Genomic DNA, 21,152 nt, shown 5'->3' with positions numbered 1-21,152 from the left:
CAGAGCTGCAGTGAGCCCCCCCTGAGCGGTGCCCTCGGCCGTCGGTGCCCTGTCAGAGCTGCAGTGAGCCCCCCCTGAGCGGTGCCCTCGGCCGTCGGTGCCCTGTCAGAGCTGCAGTGAGCCCCCCCTGAGCGGTGCCCTCGGCCGTCGGTGCCCTCTCAGAGCTGCAGTGAGCCCCCCTGAGCGGTGCCCTCGGCCGTCGGTGCCCTCTCAGAGCTGCAGTGAGCCCCCCCTGAGCGGTGCCCTTGGCCGTCGGTGCCCTCTCAGAGCTGCAGTGAGCCCCCCCTGAGCGGTGCCCTTGGCCGTCGGTGCCCTCTCAGAGCTGCAGTGAGCCCCCCCTGAGCGGTGCCCTCGGCCGTCGGTGCCCTCTCAGAGCTGCAGTGAGCCCCCCCTGAGCGGTGCCCTCGGCCGTCGGTGCCCTGTCAGAGCTGCAGTGAGCCCCCCCTGAGCGGTGCCCTCGGCCGTCGGTGCCCTGTCAGAGCTGCAGTGAGCACCCCCTGAGCAGTGCCCTCGGCCGTCGGTGCCCTGTCAGAGCTGCAGTGAGCCCCCCCTGAGCGGTGCCCTCGGCCGTCGGTGCCCTCTCAGAGCTGCAGTGAGCCCCCCCTGAGCGGTGCCCTTGGCCGTCGGTGCCCTCTCAGAGCTGCAGTGAGCCCCCCCTGAGCGGTGCCCTCGGCGCCCTGTCAGAGCTGCAGTGGGCCCTCCCTGAGCAGTGCCCTCGGCCGTCGGAGCCCTCTCAGAGCTGCAGTGAGCCCCCACTGAGCGGTGCCCTCGGCCGTCAGTGCCCTCTCAGAGCTGCAGTGGGCCCTCCCTGAGCGGTGCCCTCGGCCGTCGGTGCCCTCTCAGAGCTGCAGTGGGCCCTCCCTGAGCAGTGCCCTCGGCCGTCGGTGCCCTCTCAGAGCTGCAGTGAGCACCTTCCTGGCCTCGGTGCCAACTGTGAGCTCTAGATGGTCTCGTCACAAAGGCACCAGCGTAACTTTCCTGTGAACTTAAGTGTGAAGGTTCCTTGCTTCACAATGAAGATGAATCCTCATTGTTCTTAATCCCCTGCTCAGGTTTGTCCTGAATGAGCTGGTGCAGACTGAGAAAGACTATGTCAAGGACCTGGGCATCGTGGTGGAGGTGAGTAGAGGGCTGGGGGTGTGTCTGGGCATCAGCCAGGGGCACAGTGGAGCCCAGCTGAGCTGAGGTGTTTGCACTTGGAAGTATGTATCTGACTCTCTCCCAGTATTTGCAGAATTGAAACTAAAAATGGTAATAGACGAACTAGAATATATAGGTAAGGACTTTTTTTTCTTGTCCTCTTGAATAATATAAGAGATTTAGAGGGAGACAGGGCCTCAAGGTTGCAGCCTCTTGGTTAGAGCTGGGCATTCACCTTGTTTAGGTGACCCAGTTTTTGTGCCAGAGCTTTTCATGGGTGTTTAACCCTATGGACAGATATTCTTCAGAGCTATGAGCCACCATGGCCTGCACTAAGCTTATATGTTCCCTTAGATTTTAAGGAGGATGTTATGACTATCAAGAAGACAGACAAAGAAAAAACTACCCATTAGGCAAGATTGACAGCCCCACAGATTAGAGTCAACTTGACAGTAAATAAAGCAGCTCCTTCTCCATAGGGGTTTACTTTATGGGGATTTAGACACTTGGATGAGAAAGTCAACGAAAGTAAGTGGATAATTTAGATGGCTTGGAGCCCTGTGGCTAAACATCTTAAGCAAAAGAATGTGAATTCTAAAAATTGAACGTTTGATATCCGTCGCCTGCTGGTTCCTCACCTTGGACCTGCAAGTCCCCATCCTATGAATCTGCTGACTTAGGTTTGTATTTGCTTATCCTGAACCTTGGGTAAACAAACGAACCTGGCCTACAGAGGACCTGAATTCTAATTTGTGGAAAGTTACTCTCTTCTCCAGGAAGGATGGGGCAGGCAGGGGCCCCCTCCATCTGCAGTCCAGCCTGGGCGTCTGAGGCTTGGGGACAGTCAGATGGCAGTGCGACTGTGAGCCGAATCACAGCTCCCCCATGTCTGTCAGACGGTGGCACATGCTGCCTGTGCAACCTCAAAGCTTGACTTAAAAGCTGAAATGAGCCCTGGCTGGTTTGGCTCAGCCGTTAGAGCGTCGGCCTGCAGACTGGAGAGTCCCAGGTTTGGTTCCCGCTAAGGGCACGTACCTCAGTTGCAGTTTGTCCCCGGCCCCGGTTGGGGTCGTGTGGGTGGCAGCACTCGATGTGTCCCTTTCACGTCAATGTTTCTCTCTCTCTCTCTTCCTCCCCCTCTCTCTCCCACTCTGTCTGAAGATGAACGCAAAAATATCCTCGAGTGAGGATAAAAAAAAAAAGCTGAAATGAGATCATACATGATAACATTTTGCAGACTCTCTAGTATTAACATAGTAAGACTTATTTCTAGGCCAGAAGTGTCTAGTTCTGAGCCTTTGAAGACCCAGAACTTGGGTTGGGAGAAGGGAGAAGGGCAGGCGATGTCTTCCCTGCTCTGCTTTTTTAAGGGGCTGGAGACAAAGAGACCCAGAATTCATGGAAGTTCCGTGTCTCACTCTGCACAAGGGTGAAGTTCTGGGTGCATAGTGAGAAGCCACAGGAGCGCCTGCCCCCCAAACTCAGGCAGAGAGCGGGCGCATGCACAGGGCTGTGGCGTGGCGCTCAGCCCAGGGAGCTTTCTTGTAGAAAGTGCTCAGCTCCTCACGGCCTCTGCCCTGCAGGGCTTCATGAAGAGAACAGAAGAAAAGGGGGTCCCTGAGGACATGCGAGGAAAGGACAAAATCGTGTTCGGAAATATTCACCAGATCTACGACTGGCATAAGGAGTAAGTACGTCCTCCTCCTGAGGATCGGGCGTCCTAGGAACCGGGGACTCTCGTCCTCCCCCTGCGTCTGACCTTCGGGTTTGGGGAGAGTCTTCTGTCATTGATCTCAGCCTTGAGAAATGACACAGTGCTGAAGAACGTGGCTTCCTTCTTTTATCCCCTGCCTCCTTTTAGTTTTTTCCTGGCTGAACTGGAAAAATGCATCCAGGAACAAGACAGACTGGCACAGCTCTTCATTAAACACGTGAGTGTCCCGTCCCCCCGACATGCGTTTGGAGATTCCTCTCCTGCTGCTCCCTTCGCCCTTCTCTGAGTGGTTGTTGAACTTTCATGGCCGTTTGGACGATGGGCTCTTGCTACTCCATTTACTCTTCTGTGCTTGAACTGTAACTGCCCCGGTGCGTCCCCAGCGTGCGGAGCAGGGTCTGTCCCTCCGGTGTGGGCCAGCACGGCGCTGGCAGCCAGGTTCGGCGTGGCAAGGGGTGCCTGAGCCCGCCCTCCCTTTGCAGGAGCGGAAGCTGCACATCTACGTGTGGTACTGCCAGAACAAGCCGCGCTCCGAGTACATCGTGGCCGAGTACGACACCTACTTCGAAGTAAGCTGCTCCGTCCAGCTGGGCTGACCTGGGCTGGGGGGAGGCACTCGGGCCAAGACAGCCACACCAGAAACACCAGCCGTCACCCACCCTTCAGGACAGGGAGAGTTGCCTCAACACGGCCGTGAGCTGCTTAGTTAGGTCCTCATGTGCCCCTTGCTGGAGAGGAGCTGAGGTGGCCCGCTGTGTGGCCTGGCTTCAGAAGCCCCGGTGCACGGTGACGGTGACGCAGAGGCCACTTCCAAAGCTCCAGCCTCCTTTCTGGGCCCCAGGGCAGACTGCACCCACAGGCTTCCTCACCAGTCCCTGAAAACTTCTTGCCGAGGCCCCCCCACTTTGTTGAGGTGCTCAGAGTCTCTGCCTCTGTCCCCGGAGGTTCTGTCAAGCACCTTGCCTGTGTGCTCTGCCCCAGCCTGGGAGTGTGTGTTTTGCTGGAGGAGAGGCAACCACCGCTTGGAAAGAGCCCTCCATGGAGTGTTTGCAGAACGGAGTTGAGGGTCCCCCGGCTTGTGGTGTCCTAGGAGAAGCCCTCCGTTCCACCTGGCCCTGGAGCGGTGGGGAGAGCAGAATACCCACTCTGCCCGTCCCCAGGACCAGGCGAGGACCCAGGGCGTGACAGTGATGGACGTGCGGAGGTGGCGACGTGTGTTCTGTTACTAATAACAAACTGGCAGTCGTGTAGGCAGTTCTACCTCGCGTGCTGTGAAGATTCTAAAACTCTCTTAGCAAACACGAAGACCTGTCTTCCTGGCCTTGAACCCTGACCCAGAGCACCCCAAGTCATTGGTTCTTTTTTTTCTAACGTAGCTCCCTTGTGTTCCAGGAGGTGAAACAGGAGATAAACCAAAGGCTGACGCTTAGCGACTTCCTTATCAAGCCCATTCAGAGAATAACAAAGTATCAGTTGCTCCTCAAGGTAAGAAAGCTGGGAGCCAGGGTCAGGGCCAAAGAAGGTCTTCACCAGCTCTGTGTTAGCAAACAGGTTGGCTTGAGGTCGTCTCCATGCTGTTCCCGTGGGCTCGCACGTGTGGGACTTCATCTTGTCTCGTATCAGCTTTGCCCCCCGTGTAAATTGTATCATTGTATGCCTGTTATTCCCACCTGTGGTTGGTTCAGTCTTTTTTTTTTCTACCCCCAGTTTCTTACTTTGTCACCCTCACTGACTTGGTACCTTTAAAAAATAAAAAGTAAGAGCATAAAATCAGAGTGGAATACAAGGAGAAAGGAAGGGAAAGGTCCGAAAAACCTTCGATGAGTAATACCTAAAATGCGATCATGTTTTACTTTTCTTAATGGTATAATTTGATCTGTCTTACAGAAATAGGAGGTAAACAGAGATTTAGCTTCCCTCCCTCCCTCCCTTTTCTCAGTTTTGAATCTTTGACTATTCTGGGCTTTTCTCTGTGATGTACGCACAGTATTACTCATGGCTCCATGTCCCAGCTGCTACGCGGCACTGCCGTCTCGCTGGGAAGGAAAGTCCCCGGTTGTTACCACGGCTTCTGTGCTGCGAAGTTTTCATTGTGCTCTGTTTTCCTGACTGATTTCACTCTCCCACACCCTTCCCCACTTCCCCGACGTGCCAGGACTTCCTGAGATACAGCGAGAAGGCGGGTTTGGAGTGTTCCGATATCGAGGTGAGTGTTCTGCGTGTAATGCTGCCTGTCTTAGGGACGGCTGTGGGAGGTCTCTCTCTAAAGGGGAAGGTTGTCCCTGGTGACCAAGGGTCCACACCGCCTCCTCCAATACAGTAGGAGCCCCTTGCAGGCAGCTGGGGAGCAGGATGAGGAAGAGCGAGTGTTGATGAACACATGGAGTGTTTTTCTAGAACCCGAGAATTCTGTCCCAGGCCCGGTCAGAGCTTAGCCCCACAGGTGTCCTGGTGGCTCCCAGTGACATGCGGGGGAAAGGGTGATACTCGAGCCTCTGACATCCTTCAGAGACTGGCGGTCTCAATGTGCAGTGTTATCCATGACCCCAGGTCCTGTTTGAGTCTAACATATAAAGGATTCCGTTTTCACTCCCTCCCCGCCTCTGAAGATTATTCCTTAAGTGAAGTTCTTTGAGACAGTGTCATCGTGGGTATTATTTTAAGCCAACCATTCTGGCAGGTTATTTTACGTGAAAACCTCTAGTGTTTCACAAGCCAGGCTAAGCTGTTACTTGGGCAGCTAGGACGCAACAGAGAGAAGAAAGAACATACAAGAGGGAAAGGGACTTGGTAACCCAAAGTGGAAGGCAGGAAAAGGATGGGCTGGACAGCATTCTCCCCATGTGGCCACTGATTCAGGTGGAGCCCCTGCCCTGATGGCCCCCGCCCCCCGCCATTTCCACAGTGCCCTGGGCAGCAGGGACCGAGGTCCTTCCCTAGAATCAAGGGACTACCAGGAGGTCCCTGCCCTCCAGCATGAGAGGGCCCTGAACTTGTCCCCCTCCTGAGCTGATGTTGTTCCTTCCCACAGAAAGCAGTGGAGTTAATGTGCCTTGTTCCGAAACGCTGCAATGACATGATGAATCTGGGACGCCTGCAGGGCTTTGAGGTGAGCCCCTAGAATGCTCCTGAGCTCCCCACCTCTGGGCAGCAGGAGCCCAGCCCAAGCGGCTTCCCTTGAAGTCCTGTGCCCGCCTCCTCTGCCTCCTTCCCTCACCATCTACTTCCCTGTGCCGGCCCCGGTCCCCAGGCCTAGAAGACACCCCTGGTTAGGATATGCAGTGACAGACCCGCCACGGGAAGTTACAGAGCAGTCACCCCGGCAGGAGTCGGAATTCCAGGAGGGCTGGAAAGACCCAAGCTCCCTTCCCAGGCACCGCCCTCTCCCTCTTCCTTCCTGCCCGAGAAAGGCTCGCTGTGGAGGGAGAGCGGGACTGTGGCGGAAAAGAACCCGAGGGACAGCGGACCCGCTTTCGAGAGGGTGGTTCTAATGAGCAGGTCGGCAGGGTGGCCGGCTCCTCCGTGAAATGAGCACCTGACGCTCTAACACATCAGCGTGCTCACTGCTGTTCTTCGAAGAGGAGGGTCAGAGTTTAGGAGGGACAGCCAGACGTCCCCAGGGTTTTGGTTTCCGTTGATGGGCTAGTCTGCTTGGGCTGCCGTAACGAAGCAGGCCGGGTGGCCTCCCCGACAGACACGTACCCCCTCGCATCTCTAGAAGTCAGAAGCCCGAAATCAAGGAAAAGGCAAGGTGGTTCCTTCTGAGGGCTGTGAGGAGAGGGTCTGTGCAGGCCTCTCTCCGTGGCTTGTGGACGGCGGGCTCCACGGCCACACGGCGTTCTCCGTGGGTTCACGTCATCTGCCCTCTGCACCCGCATTTCCTGTTTGTAAGACACAGGCATGCTCGATCAGGGATCACCGGAGCCTCCCTTCACTTTGTAGGGACCCTACCTCCCAATAAGGTCACATTCTGAAGTACTGGGGGCTGTGGCTTCAACGTATGAATTGTAGGGGATACAATTCAACCCGTAACTGGGAACCGTTAGAGAAAATCAGTTTTTCTAATTTAACTTAATGTGTGGCTGTTGTTAGTTTCTATCCCAGTCTCATATGTTGACTAAACATAACCTGTTGAGTATCGATATGATAACATTGGAACAGACAGCGTTACTGACTGCATGCAGTTGTTGTGGGACCCCGCAGAGAAAGAGGTGACTCTCCCGGCCCTGTTTGCTGGTAATCCTGCAACCTGAGATCTCATTGTTCCTCTTTGGAGAAAAGGGGGTCCTGGAAGTTGACATCATTAAAGCAACAGCTTCTTTTTCTTCTGGCTAAATGAAGACATGTAGACCAGGCTAGGTATGAGGCCGACTGGTCCGTGTGTAAATTTAGGAGATGCTGTGTTCAGCTCTGGGTTCCCGAGGCCAATTCTGTTGTCCGCCTTTCCAGCCCATCCTGGCGTCCCTGTCCGAGGCCACTGCTGTGTCGTGACCGGGAAGCAGGTGGAGGCTCCTCTGTGCTGTTCTCCACAGGTCCCAGTGCTCCACGGCAGACCTGAGGCAGGGAGTGGCAGGGTCACGCAGCAGACGCATCCCTGGGTTCTCGGTGTTTCCTTGGTCACACTAGATGAAGTTTTGTCCCTTTCCCTCAGGCTTACGCCAGGTCTGAGGCGATTCTGAATGAGGCAGGTCATTCCTTTGGCTCTTAAACCTGGAGGCCCCATGTTTTCTGAGCAGGAGCCTGGCTTGTCTTTGTCTTGGTCTCTGGAGGAACTGACCGCTGACGAGAGGAACAGCATCTGACTTGCTGCCTGATTCAAGTCAGACTTCACAAAACCGCTGTCGCGCACACGTGTCCACAGAAGGCTGCACGCCCAGTGCTTCGGCATTTTCTCTGTTTCTCCTGCTTTTGACTTGAGAGGGAGAGAGAGAGAGAGAGAGAGAGAGAGAGAGACATCGATCGGTTGCCTCCTGCATGCGCCCTGACCAGGAATCAAACCCACAACCTGGGTATGTGCCACCTTTTGGTGCACGGGACAACATTCAGCCAACTGAGCCACACTGGCCAGGGCAGCTGTGTTCTCTTTTAAGTGAAGTACCGCCCTCTCCTTTTTCATCAAGCCCAGAGGGTCTGCTTTCCAGTGCTTCAGCTCATGGGAAGGACCGTATTTCCATTCCTTCTGAAGTCCGTGGCTTTGGCCCAGGGAGAAGGCGGCCCCTTCACTTAGAGCCCTCCCCCTTTGCAGTCCCCTAGCTCTCCCTTGGCATTGGCAGGGCTGTAACTCCTGGCTCAGGCTCGTGTGTGACATTAACAGAGCGGTCAGAGCTCTCCTGGCTGGCTCTCCAGCTTAATGCTAACTCAGGGCGAGGGTGGAGATAAGCCTGTTTGGCTGCTGACCTTGACAGTGTGGGGCCGTGATCCAAGGAGAGGGAAGGTGCTTCTCAGAAACATGAAAGAAAAATGAAAGCCCTGGCTGGGTCGCTCAGTTGGCTAGACCATCATCCCAATACACCAAGGGTGCAGGTTCAATCCCCGGCCAGGGCACATACAAGAAACAACCAATGGATGCATCAATAAGTGGAACAACGGATTGCTATTTCTATCTCTCGCTCTGTCTCAAATTAAAAGAGAAAAAAAAAAAAAAGATCTGTGTGCTGGGTGATGTCTGGCATATGGCATCACCTGCAAAAAATGGCCCACACTGGCATTAAAGGGTAGCAGTTGTCACCTGAGAGCGCAGTTCGGGGCCCCCCGCTGCTGTCTGAGATGTCCGCATGTTTTTGCAGAGCAGTAGAAAAAGCGCGGTTCTTCAACAGCATCTGTGAAGACTTGCAAGGTTGAGCCGTATTTCCTTTGAAGATGCCTCTGAAAATCTGATCAGAAACTGGCAAACTCAATAGCCCCCCCCCCCCCCGCCCCCCAGGCCGGGTGTCAAGTGGCCTGGTAGCTGGAGGCATCTCAGAAGATCACAGGCTCTGGCTGGTGTGGCTCAGTTGGTTGGGCATCGTCCAGTGCACTGAAAGGTTGCCAGTTCGATTCCCAGTCAGGGCACATTCCCAGGTTGCGGACTGGATCCCGGGTGGGGGGTGTGCAGGAGGCAGCCAGTCGACATTGAGCTCTCACATCAATGTTTCTCTCTCTCTCTCTAACTTCCTCTCTCTAAAAGTCAATTAAAAAAAGAAGAAGAAGAAAAAGGATCACAGGATCCAGAAAAATATCTACCAGCTTATAAAATGTGGGCACATATCTGTGGGACCCCAACTTGGCCCGTAGATCTGTAGCAGGGGACTACAGAATTTCCTCCATTGTGAAATAATAGGGGAAAAGAGGAGCCCAACTCATCAGACCATGCGTGGCCCTGCCTACATCACCTCCCTTGGCCACGGCTGGCTCTAGGTTAATGGCTACTTGAGGACCCCAGGTCCTTGGCCCGTCTGCAAGGGAGCCAGGAAGGCCGCTTCTCAGAGCTCCAGGACAGAAAGGCCACTTCCAGCTCCAAGTGTCACTTACTTTCTGTTCTCCTAATAAAACACAAGAAGGGCCAGGATAATTTCTGAACATCTCTTTAGCTAACAAGTTCACCGTCCTTCTGGCACTTTCCGGGGCTTCTTTCCCTTTCCCTCCAGGGCCTTTGCGCCGGCCCCAGACGAGTGGGCAGGCCCTGCCTCGGGCTCTCACTAAAGCCCCGAGGGTTTGGTATCAGGCTGCTGTCCTGTCCCCAGAGGGGAGACTCTGGGCCCAGAGGGCTGCAGTCTCGCACCCGCTTCACCGCAGCCCTCGCTCCTCCAGGGCACCCTGACCGCCCAGGGGAAGCTGCTGCAGCAGGACACCTTCTACGTGATTGAGCTGGACGCCGGTGTGCCGTCCCGGACCAAGGAGAGGCGCGTGTTCCTCTTCGAGCAAATTGTCATCTTCAGTGAACTGCTCCGCAAGGGCTCCCTCACCCCGGGCTACATGTTCAAAAGGAGCATCAAGGTGAGGACCGTGGGGATGAGAAGGGACAAGGAAGAGCCAAATTTGGGGACGTTGCTTCCCTAAGACAGAGCCATGGCATGAGGCAGGATCCTGAACCTGCAAACCTTTAGGCATGGAAGCTGAGCCTCTGTGGGAAGTGACAGGGGAGTGGCTGTCCTAGCAGGGTCCTGCCGGTCCCCAGGCTCGTGCCCTTCGCACCAAGGCAGAGACCAGGGTACTTAGTGCTTAGATCCAGGGCAAACTGTTGGAAACGTCTCCTGAAATAAAAACTTGGAGGAACTGAAATAGGTTGTTGATTTTTATGAAACCCCTTACGTATGAACAGGATCAACTTGGTGTCTTCTAGATGAATCACTTGGTCCTGGAGGAGAACGTGGACAATGACCCCTGCAAGTTTGCGCTCATGAACAGGGAAACTTCGGAGAGGGTCATTCTGCAAGCCGCCAACGCGGACATCCAGCAGGCCTGGGTGCAAGACATCAATCAAGTCTTGGAAACACAGCGAGACTTCTTAAACGGTGGGTCCTGGGCCTGGCTTCCAGCAGGGCAATTTTAGGGGACCCCACACCTCTGTGCTTCCCTGGGTCTGGGCTTGTGGTGAGTTATGAGCCCAGATTGCATTTTATATGGAGTTCAGCTTCGTGGTTTTCAGAAATACTTTGTTGAGAATTTTTTGAACCTGAATACGCAGGTGGAACAGATGGCGCATTATAAAGAAGCCCCATCTTTCCAAAGGAAGGGTACTCCCTTGTAGCCTACACATAGCATACACCTGGGGGCACCACTGACAGCTGGCAGCGTTTGGGGCAGAAGTCTGAGATGGGCACACCCTCTTTCTCTTAGGAGCCAACTATCAGTGACAAGTGTCTTCCCATTGGGTGGCTAGTGGCTGCCACTCTCACAGGCTCTCCAGTGTTATCCAGAGACAGCTGGGAATTTGGCAGATTGGTTCAAATGCCCCTCTGCTCCCAACAGTGTGGGAACCTGGAGAAGTCCTCTCTTCCAGTAAGAGGTGATGACTCTCAACATGTCGGTCATCCCTTGAAATGCCCTGAACAGATTGGTTACGCAGAGAAGGTAGCTCTCCGTGGACCCTGCAGCAGGCGCCTCGTGGGCTGTGAGCTGGAATGTGTGCAGTCGCTGCTTCACTCACGGTGCCCTGTTTCTGTCCTGCTGGGATCCGCTTCATGCTGAGCTCGGGGTGGGAAAGACGGTGCGCAGTATAAACCTGTGGAGGTCTGTGAGTGAGGAGCTCAGAAGTCTCTCTGCGCAGAAATGGAGCTTGAAGTTGAGGGCAAAATGTAACCAGCAAGAAAGCAAATCTGGAGACTCGGCAAGCACATAGGCCTGTATATGCACACATTCACACGCGCACGCGCACAGCCCACCCTCCACTGTGTCACCTCTTCTTGCCAGGACTGCAGTCTGGACTCTCAAATGATGTGAACAGAGTATTTGTTGGGTGTCAGCATGGACCTGAAGGCTGTGGGGGAAGGTTACAGGTGACATACTAGTTGAGGACCTTGGCAAGTCGTGGCGTTTCCCTGGGTCTTGGTTGGCTCGTTTTGTGAAAAGGAGAAACGGTGTACTCCGCCCACACTGGCATGTGCCACGGAGTGCCAGCAGTCCTGGGAATCGGAGAACATGGCACAGTGTCAGTTTTACCCCATGATAAAAGGTTTAACACATTGTGTTTATTTTATTTATTTATTTTTTTATCCTCACCCGAGGACATTTTCCCATTTTTTGTTTAGATAGAGTGGGAGAGAGAGAAACATCGACATGAAAGGGACACATCGAGTGTTTGCCACCCGCACGACCCAACCAGGGCCGGGGACAAACTGCAACCAAGGTATGTGCCCTTAGCAGGTCCCGAACCCAGGACTCTCTGGACCACAGACCGACGCTCTAACCGCTAAGCCAAACCGGCCAGGGCCACATTGTGTTTATTTTAAAACAAATGAAAAGAAATTATATAGGAGGATGCTGTGATATTTTAAGATAGAATGTGAGACTTCAAAGCCATTTTATACTTATAGAAAGTGTTTTTGGGTCATGGCCCTGGCCGCCCACTGTACAACAGTGTGAGGAAGAATAAAAACTAAATCAGTTCTGGCCATTTCGGCTCAGTGGTGAGAGCATCAGCCCACAGACCAAAGAGTCACGGGTTCAATTCCAGTCAAGGGCATGTACCACGGTTGCGGTTCATCCCCAGCCCTGGTCGGGGTCTTGTGGGAGGCAACCAATTGATGTCTCACTTTGTCGCCCTTTCTCCCTCCCACTCTATCTGAAGATAAATGGAAAAATATCCTCGGGTGAGAATTTTTTTAAAAAGCTAAATTAAGTGATCTCTAGGGTTTTTTCTCTTTCTAAAACATGTAAAATTAAACAGCCTAACCCTGAGGGATAATAATGCAAGTTGTATATAATTTACAGTGTATGAATGTACAACTTTGAATTAACACTTAGGTTGATAAAATAATTTTATGCAAAAGCATGTGCCTATATAACATACATTTATTAAATTTCACTTTATCAGGAATTTCTGATAGACTCTAAGCTGGAATGAGATTTCTAAGTTCATCAATTCAGGACAAAAGAAAAATAAGGTAGAATAAACTGAAACTTGAAATAACAGTAATAGCGGCCATCTATAGCTAGGCACCATGCTAAGCATTTCACATGTATTATCACGTTTAATCCTCATATCAACAAGGAAAGGTGAGTACTGTCATCATGTGTTTTTGAGGTGAGGAAAAAGAGGTTCAGAGAGGTTAAGAAACTTGTCCAAAGTCACAAAAAGACAGACTTGAACCCAGAACTGTATAACTTAAAATTAGGCTCTTAACCACAAAACTGCAGTAGAGTTGCCGGTGGTAGAACTCACATTCATGTATGAGCTCCCTAGCCAACAAAGCAAAGAAAGAAACAGGTTCGGGTACGAGACACTGTATCTATCAGCTGGAACAAGCCCATCAGTAGATGCACAGCTTTCCCCTCTGAAGACCTAGGTTATGCAGATTGAGGCTGGAGGGAGAACACAGGTGCCCTCTCTGTGTGATGGGTGTCACTTTGGGGGGTCAGTGTGGCAAGACATGCTTCACAACTCTACTTAAAACTTAGAACTGCATTTCTTGGAGCCTCGTCAATGATTCAGACTTTTACATGGTTCCAAGAGACCTTTTTACTAATTTCAGTGAATTATGGAGTGATTGCCAAATTAGATTATTAGTCCCTCCATATTACTGCCTACAGCACACTCTCCAGGGAGAAAGGCCGGGCTCCGGCAGAAGCCTGCTCTGTGCTTTGACACACTCACGAGACAAGGATGTGACGATGGACCAGGGCCAGGCTGACTTACAGAGACATGTGCCGGCGTCTCCGAGCCCATCTGTTCCTCCTGAGACCGTCAATAGAAAGGAAGTGTGACCTGGGTTGAGTCCTGTTGGAAGTTCATACTGATCACTGTAGAAACAGCCTTATAACTGAAAGTTCCCTGGTCCCACTGTTAACCCACTTAAGTATTTGTGACAGTGACTACTGATAAAACCGACATAATCGGGCCAGCCCTTGAAGTCTTTGTTACAAAACTGGGCCTGTACGGCTTTTGCCTGGCTGTACCTCTTAGGACTCAGTCCTCAGAACTTTGTTGTTTTAAACTCAGTAAAACGAAGCTCACGTCTTCCCTTCCACGTCAGCTTTTCCTCTGTCTCCTTGACAACCATTCTCCCTGTCTCCAAACCTGAGTGACCCTCGGTTCTTGCCTTCTCTTCCCGCCTGGGCTGGGTCTAGTCTGCCCCCGGAACACTCCCACACCAGATCCCTTCCACGGGCCCCGACTGCTCTGGGCGGGCCTCTCGCTTGTCATTGTCCCACGGCCTCTCAACCAGCCTCTCTAGCCTCTCCTTCCAACTGCTACAGGGTTCCTGTTCTTTGAGGCTGGCTCTGGTGATGGGCTCTGAATGTAAAACGTTCACGTTCCTGGAATCCGATCACTTTTCATGATTTTCAGAATCAAATTCAGCTTGTGAGCCTTGGCTTTTAGATTGTTCACACCATGGCACCTCCAGCCTCGCCCACCTGTCTCACCTCTTCTTCCATGGAGACCCGTGGCCCTGTGCTCCACGAAATCGGACACAGGCCACACGGCTTCCTTGCTGCAGAGTCTGCAGTCAGGCGGACAGGAGGGACCCAGCTCACACAGGCCCTGGGCCACACACGCTTCCTTGCTGCAGGGTCTGCAGTCAGGCGGACAGGAGGGACCCAGCCCACACAGGCCCCCCGGCCACACTGCTTCCTTGCTGCAGGGTCTGCAGTCAGGCGGACAGGAGGGACCCAGCTGACACAGGCCCCGGGCCACACTGCTTCCTTGCTGCAGAGTCTGCAGTCAGGCGGACAGCCGGCCCTCCACCCCGGAGGGACCCAGCTCACACAGGCCCCGGGCCACACGCGCTTCCTTGCTGCAGGGTCTGCAGTCAGGCAGACAGCCGGCCCTCCGCCGCGGAGGGACCCAGCCCACACAGGCCCCCGGTCCTCTCCTTCCTTTCGCACAGCACTTGCACCTCACGTGTGGCTGCCATCTGGGCTTTGTGTTTGCCTTCTCCAGGTAGGTGTCTTATTTTCACAGTGGATGATAAGTTCCTTAACAACAAGGGTAGTGTCTTCCTCTATATCCCCACTGGGCCTGGCACAGAGCTTGTGCCCACAAGCCTCCAAATCCTGTGGGTGCCCAAAGCTCAGAGCAGCCGTCCGCTCTCGCCCGCAGCGCTGCAGTCGCCCATCGAGTACCAGCGGAAGGAGAAGAGCACCGCCATGATGAGGTCCCAGCCGGCCAGGGCTCCCCAGGCCAGCCCCCGGCCCTACTCCGCTGTCCCTGTGGGCTCCGAGAAGCCCCCGAAGGGCTCCAGCTATAACCCCCCTCTGCCACCCCTGAAGATATCTACCTCCAATGGCAGTCCAGGGTTTGACTACCACCAGCCTGGGGACAAGTTTGAGGCCAGCAAGGTAGGTGACAGCCTGTGGTTCCTGTTCTTACCACTCTGAGGGCACCGCCTCAGGGCTCACGTTAGGAAGTAGCATCTTTTTATGCAGATCATTTGGGCAGGAACAGCCCACTGGATGCAGACTAGTCTCAGCTATTTCTCTTTCTTCCCTGCAAATTGAGTGTTAGACCAGTTTCCTCTGGCTCAGACACTCTGTGTTCAAGGGCTATTGTCATCTGCAGAACCCTCATACAAACGGCAGGTATTATTGCAGTAGCAATGATGAAACCAGGTGATTTATAGCCAACAGAGAGTTGTGGTGTAGATCACTGAAAGTCAGCACTCTAGTGTCTGATGTTTAAAGAGATCCCCTTTTCTAACGATGAGCTGCCGAAGTGAGCGCACAAGCCACCACGCAGGGGCTGATGTGGCAAGAAGTCACCCGTGGGCGTGAGTGGGGAAGCCAGCCTTGGATTAAACACTTATCATAGATAACCCATTGTTCAGACATCACCATGAGGATAGCCACAGACTTAGCTGTAGACCCAGGCTACACAAGTTGTCTTGATCCTACAAGGTGGTAGGATCACAGGAACCAATGGGAACATGCTGGACGACAATTGGGTAATCTGGTTCCCATTCCAAACTGTGCCGCTCACTTGCCCTAGAACCTCAGCAAGTTAGTTCATCAGATTAGGCCCCAGTTTCCTCTAGAACTAGGAGGGTCTGTGAATAGGAACATCTACATTGACCTACAGGTTCTGATTTTACACTTTTATTCTTTTTACCCAAGTTATTAGTGATACTGATTTTTTTTTTAAACTAATGATGTCTGAATTCAATTCTGTATCAGAGGAACTGTACTGACCTATGACTTTATATCACCTAGAAATGATTTTCTACCTTAAAAAACCCCTACCCTTGTGCATAAGTTGAAGTCACATTGGCATTTTTGTCAAACTTTTTTTTTTTATTATTGATTTTTTAGAGAGAGCGATAGAAACATCAGTGTGAGAGAGAAACATCCATCAGCTGCCTCCTGCACGCCCCCTACTGAGGATTAAGCCTACAACCCAGGCATGTGCCCTGACCAGGAGTCGAACCGGGACCTCTCAGTCCACAGGCCAATGCTCTGTCCACGGGCCGATGCTCTGTCCACTGAGCCACACTGGCAGGAGGCATTTTGTCAAACTTCTTAACGAATTTCTGGTTCTCACCACGCTCGGTGAAGCAGCCAGGCCTCCTTGGGACCACAGGTCTGACCAGAAGCAGCTTCCCTGGTACAGAGCCATGTGAAAAGGCCGCAGAGGCCTCTGTAGGAATGACAACAGGGGAAACTGGAGGACTTCTGTTTCCACAGGAGGTGGGTCAGGATAGGTCATGACTTGCCTTTGAATTGGGCAAATGTCTTATTGTTACTCCTGTCTCAAGGAAGGTCAGAATGTAGCAATAGAGTAAGACCAATGCTTTTTCAAAAAGAAGAAAAAAAGTATATCCAAGTGTCTGTGTTCTTTCCACTGGGGGTTATGACCCCTAACTTGACCTTTGCCCTGACCTCACTTTGCCCCGGTGTTCATGTATCCCTTCTGTTAACCCGAGGATGCAGGCAGGAAGGCTGCGTGCTAGGGAGGGGCTTCTGCGTGGAGAGTGTGTTCACACCTTTACCTGGGTCAGCAGTATCTCTACCTATTCACTTTGATCATATATTCTATGGAATAAGAGTGTGTTTATGAATATAATGTCACTACTTGAGATAATCTGCCTGCTACTCACCCTGCTAGGGGGAGGTCTGGCTTGTAACCACACAGCAGGGTGCAGAGCAGGCCCGTGTGAACCAGCCCCTTGTATCTGGGTCCCTCTCGCCCTGTCTCCCAGCAGAGTGACCTGGGAGGCTGCAATGGGACCTCGTCTATGGCCGTGATCAAAGATTACTATGCACTGAAAGAGAACGAAATCTGTGTGAGCCAAGGTGAGGTGGTCCAGGTCCTCGCCATCAACCAGCAGAACATGTGCCTGGTGTACCAGCCTGCCAGCGACCACTCGCCCGCGGCCGAGGGCTGGGTCCCAGGCAGCATCCTGGCGCCCCTCACCAAAGCCACGGCGGCGGCAGAGAATAGTGACGGGAGCATCAAGTAAGTGCCTCGTTGGCTTCCCCCGGGAGAGGAGTATGTGGATTAAAAAAAAAAAAAAAAAAAACAATTCCAAAACAGAGAACACAAAAATGCAAACACACGGTAGGGACTTACTGCTGCTTAATCGCGCCAGCGCCACCGGAACCAGAGCTGGAGGCCGGAGCCACAGCCGTGCAGGCACCGGGCTGGATTGTCCCGAGTCTTTTGTTTTCGTTGACGGTAGTGGCGGTGGTTTTTCTTTCCTTTTTGTTTATCATTTTTGTTCATTTCCCCCCTCTCTTCCCCCCTCGTTAAGAAAAGAGCCCTACTGAGACCCTAGGTGACAAAAGCATGCCCTCCGTTGCTCCCCGCGGCCCCCCAGGATTCACTGGACTGGACTTGTATTTATATTGTGTTAAGTAACTGATATATATATATTTTTTTGATTGACACCAAAAAATTACCTTAGCACAAATGCCAGACCCGCACAGGTCAGAGGCTGCTGCTTCTCCCAGGAGAGAGGGGGCATTTGGGTTGTCTACGGCGGTTCCTCTGTACAGACTGTACCTTTTTTTTTTTTTTTTTTTTTTTATTCTCCCGCCCCTGTTCCTTTAATATATGTTCATGGTAATTTGTAAGATATTTCTTTTCCTTATTTTGGTTGCAAAGACCGTTCCGAACACATTCCTGTATAAAGTATTTTGCACTATTTAAAGAAACCCATATGGATGAAGTCAGGTTGTGCAATATAATGGAGAGTCACAATGTTCATCATTGTACCTGTAATGTAACTAATAATTTTAAATGTACTATTTTAAATATGTAAAATAAATTTTCACCATGAGCATGTTTTAATGAGGTTAACGACTAGTTGACCCTTTTTCCCCCATTTCACTGGGACTTTTAAATGTGCAAATGATTTCTTCTTCTCCTCCTTTTTTTTGTTTTTTTTCCTTCTTTTCTTTCCTTTTCTTTTCTATATTTTAGGAGTTGGTTGAATGCGTTGACAGTCTTTTCCTACACAAACAGTTGCTAAAGCTCCAACCCCAGCCTCCCCTTCTAAATAGCCCCTCTTGGTTTTCTCTGACCTCCGAGGGGAGGGATGATGCAGGCGGTGCCGCCCACCTGGGCAACCTCAGGCGCTGCTGTGAATGAAGGGCCAGAAGGTAGTGTTGGCCCTGTATCCCCACTTTCCATGCTGTGCGTCATCGACGTTGGGTGGAAGGAGCTCCCTAGGGTATCCGAGCAGGGTCACCGACAGAGCTGTGCTTCTCTGGCACTTTGTCTAGCTCAGGGGTAGAGGCTACTGACCTTACCCTGGCCTTTCCAGGTGACCGCAGGCCCAACTGGAAAACAGTAGTGTCCCCGAAGGCACACATAGGCCCAATTCATTTTATCCTAAAGTCACTTGGCTTTGGTGCCTTTTAAGAAGCCTTGGAAATAAAGGCCCTCGAAATTCTTATTCATCGCTGGCCTTACAGAACTAACTCATAGTGATTTGCGATCTAACTGTCCAGACGCTGAGCACATCTTCCTCCTTGCCTTCGGGGCTTTTGTTCACTTCTTCACACCTTCTGTGGGAGGGAAGGTAGGAGGTGGGCTAGACTGGGTGAAAGACAACAGATTTGATACAAATTGGTCATTTTGGTTCCTTGTCAGCTGCTCTTGCTCAAGGGTTGGTGGGATGGAGCAGAGCAGCTGACTAGACGCGGCCGTCACTTACCAGTGAAGGACACTCCCAGGCCCACCAGGGCCTGCCGTGACCACAGAGGTCAGCGTTAGTGTGGTGCCTGCAGGATCCGTGCACTGCGACCTGTTTCCACATCAGTGCCTGGGCTTGTGGCCAAGAGGTGGGAGCTCCCCAACCACGACGAGTTCTCCTGGGAAGAAGAATATGAAACCGAGCCTGTCCCGCCACTTGTCTGCTCCGAGTCTTCCTCTGAACAGTGTGCGTCACGTTCCTGGTTTCTCACCAAGCATACTGAGTGACCCGGGGGTACTGCACAGAGGAACACACACACGTGCACACACACACACATGCACGCACACGCACACGCACACACTGTGCTGTCTGCCCAGGAGGCTTCAGCAAGGACCTGCCCGGCTCATGTTCTCAGAAAGAGCTGGAGACATGGATTTGGGGACAAGATATGGGATGCAAGTCTGACGTTAACAGGGTGATATCCTCTAAGGTTAGCTTCCATGCTTCCATGGCTGGTTCTCACTCAGATGCAGGGGGGGCAGGAGCTGGCGTGCAGGGGATCCCAGACAGCTGCCTCTAGGGGCTGTAAGAGAAGGTCGGGCCAAGAGACTGGCCTTTTGAAGGGGCCCACTTTTCCAAAACACTCAAGAATGTGACTGTGATTGCGCCTGCCTACCAAGGAGGTTGAGTTTGGCCATGTGTGTCAGTGACAGATACCATTGGGACACCCTCCTCAGAACACCCTAAAATTCCTAACACGCATGGAATTGCGCGGAGGGGACATATACATTTGGGAGTATCCTCCTCCCTCCTAAACCTCAGATGCCCCCCTCTCTCCTCTCTCCCTGAATGAAGGCTCTTTTCATTGGGCTCTGGTCTGCATAGGCCCAGACTGGACAAGGAGACACTGAAGGGAGGACACCCTCCCTTATTCCAGATGCTACTAGAGCTTCGGCCCGACTCTGCGACCACACCTGGGTTGGTGATGCCTGCCCGGGTCGCTGACGCCACGTGGGACTTGGCTTTTGGCGTCTTTGTCTTTGAGTCCTAACATGTCAAGAGCTCTGCTCTGAGCTTCTCTTTCCAGGTCTGTGAAGAAGGAGCTCCCGCCCCCCTGGGAGGAAGCAGGACAGTGAGAAGGGGCACTGCCGCCTCCCCTCCCTGAGAGCGACACTGCTCTCCTCCCAGCCCGAAAACCCTGGACCGTTTGTGGTTGACAGAGCCCTGCATTCACAAACGGGCGTGGGGACACAGGCCGCAAGTCCCTTTATCCAGAAATACCGAGATAACTGAGTGGTGCTCAACTGTTCATTAACCCAAACACCCCAGAAAATCCTCTCTGCACTGGTGGTTGGGAATGGTCACAGCGCAAACACAAACACGAGGTGGGGACCTCACAATCATCCATTTGGATCTCTGTCTGGTCCTGGGAACGTGTCAGTAGCTTGTGCAGGATAGAATATTCTTTCTTCTCTCCTGTTCCCCTAGCCACCATACCCTTCAGGAAGGGAATTCCTCCGTCCTGTATGACCTCACCAGGGTTTTATAAAAATGTCCCTTGGTAGAGTTGAATAACCCAGGACTCAGATTTTTCTCAAATGCCGCAGTCAACCTCACCCATCTCCCGGGCCGGGTCAGAGTTCATCCTCGCGAGCTGGCGGGCAGGCCTGCAGCCTCTGCAGCCAGGCGTGACCGGAGCACCTGCTGGCCCACCCACGGGTGGCGCGCCCGCCCACCGCCTCACCCTGCCCCGACCTGCCATTTTGATTGGTGCATTTTTTGGTACAACAGGAAGTCATGTTCATGGCATACTCTACGCATGAGAAAGCGGGCGGAAGTGGAGAACACGGGTAAAAATGAAGCCACAGGGCCTCGTAAACCCAAGGATATTCTGGGCAACAAAGTCTCTGTTAAAGTGAGTAAGGTATCAGAGCTGCGTCCCACCCTCACCTCCTCCCACCCTGCAGCATCCTCACCAGGCGAGCTGGGTGGATGGGCATTTTTTCCTAGTGTGGGGACCGGAGGGGAGGTCGTGGAGCAGGATTTTGCATGCAAGATCAATTTATTTTTTATTTTTTGTTCCTCCTGGCAACTTCGATTCCAATAAGTAAGTATCACTCTTTATTTTCTTTTATGACGTTACACTGTGCAGATGTTTTATAGCAAAATTATCTGCGGCATTCTTCTCTTGGAAATGCAAGGTGCTTGATCCATACTGAAGTTCTCCAAGTCTCCCATTCAGTGTCGTAGGTTAGAAAACACATGCAGGGCCAAGAGACTAGGGATGCTTTCCAAACCCTCAACCCTGTGAAGTCTGAGGTTTGGAATTGGAGGGCCACTGTGTGCTTGGTCACGTTTCATTTCTTTTCCCCAGAACCCAGACCTCCCGCTCAAGCCTGTGCGTGGCAGGCAGGGCACATGGGTGAAGCCCGTGCTAGGGCTTTGTAATAACCCACCTAGTACTCTGAACTCCCTGCCTCTGGGCCTCGGCAGAGCCTTGTTGCCTCCCACCTTGAAACAATGTGACC

General features: G+C 52.6%; 1 protein-coding gene across 8 annotated transcripts in view; it reads left to right on the top strand.

Annotated features, from left to right (window-relative positions):
- Positions 1-21,152, top strand: part of KALRN (kalirin RhoGEF kinase) — a 593,373-nt gene that overhangs the window by 536,662 nt on the left and 35,559 nt on the right. For 5 of the 8 annotated variants that reach the window (XM_036242841.1, XM_036242851.1, XM_036242846.1 and 2 more), the window contains 11 exons: positions 1,053-1,119; positions 2,724-2,827; positions 3,002-3,071; positions 3,337-3,423; positions 4,247-4,339; positions 5,010-5,060; positions 5,886-5,963; positions 9,644-9,829; positions 10,176-10,347; positions 14,595-14,833; positions 16,690-17,780. In XM_036242841.1, the coding sequence (XP_036098734.1) occupies positions 1,053-1,119; positions 2,724-2,827; positions 3,002-3,071; positions 3,337-3,423; positions 4,247-4,339; positions 5,010-5,060; positions 5,886-5,963; positions 9,644-9,829; positions 10,176-10,347; positions 14,595-14,833; positions 16,690-16,947 (1,405 nt within the window). In that variant the 3' untranslated portion in view covers positions 16,948-17,780. Of the gene's footprint in view, positions 1-1,052; positions 1,120-2,723; positions 2,828-3,001; positions 3,072-3,336; positions 3,424-4,246; positions 4,340-5,009; positions 5,061-5,885; positions 5,964-9,643; positions 9,830-10,175; positions 10,348-14,594; positions 14,834-16,686; positions 17,781-20,415; positions 20,540-21,152 lie in introns of those variants that run through there. The other 3 variants (XM_036242850.1, XM_036242847.1, XM_036242844.1) reach the window with 2 other exon arrangements.

Source organism: Molossus molossus, unplaced genomic scaffold (assembly GCF_014108415.1).
Source record: "Molossus molossus isolate mMolMol1 unplaced genomic scaffold, mMolMol1.p scaffold_m16_p_5, whole genome shotgun sequence".
Classification (NCBI taxonomy): domain Eukaryota; kingdom Metazoa; phylum Chordata; class Mammalia; order Chiroptera; family Molossidae; genus Molossus; species Molossus molossus.
This window is presented reverse-complemented; position numbering and strand designations above follow the sequence as displayed.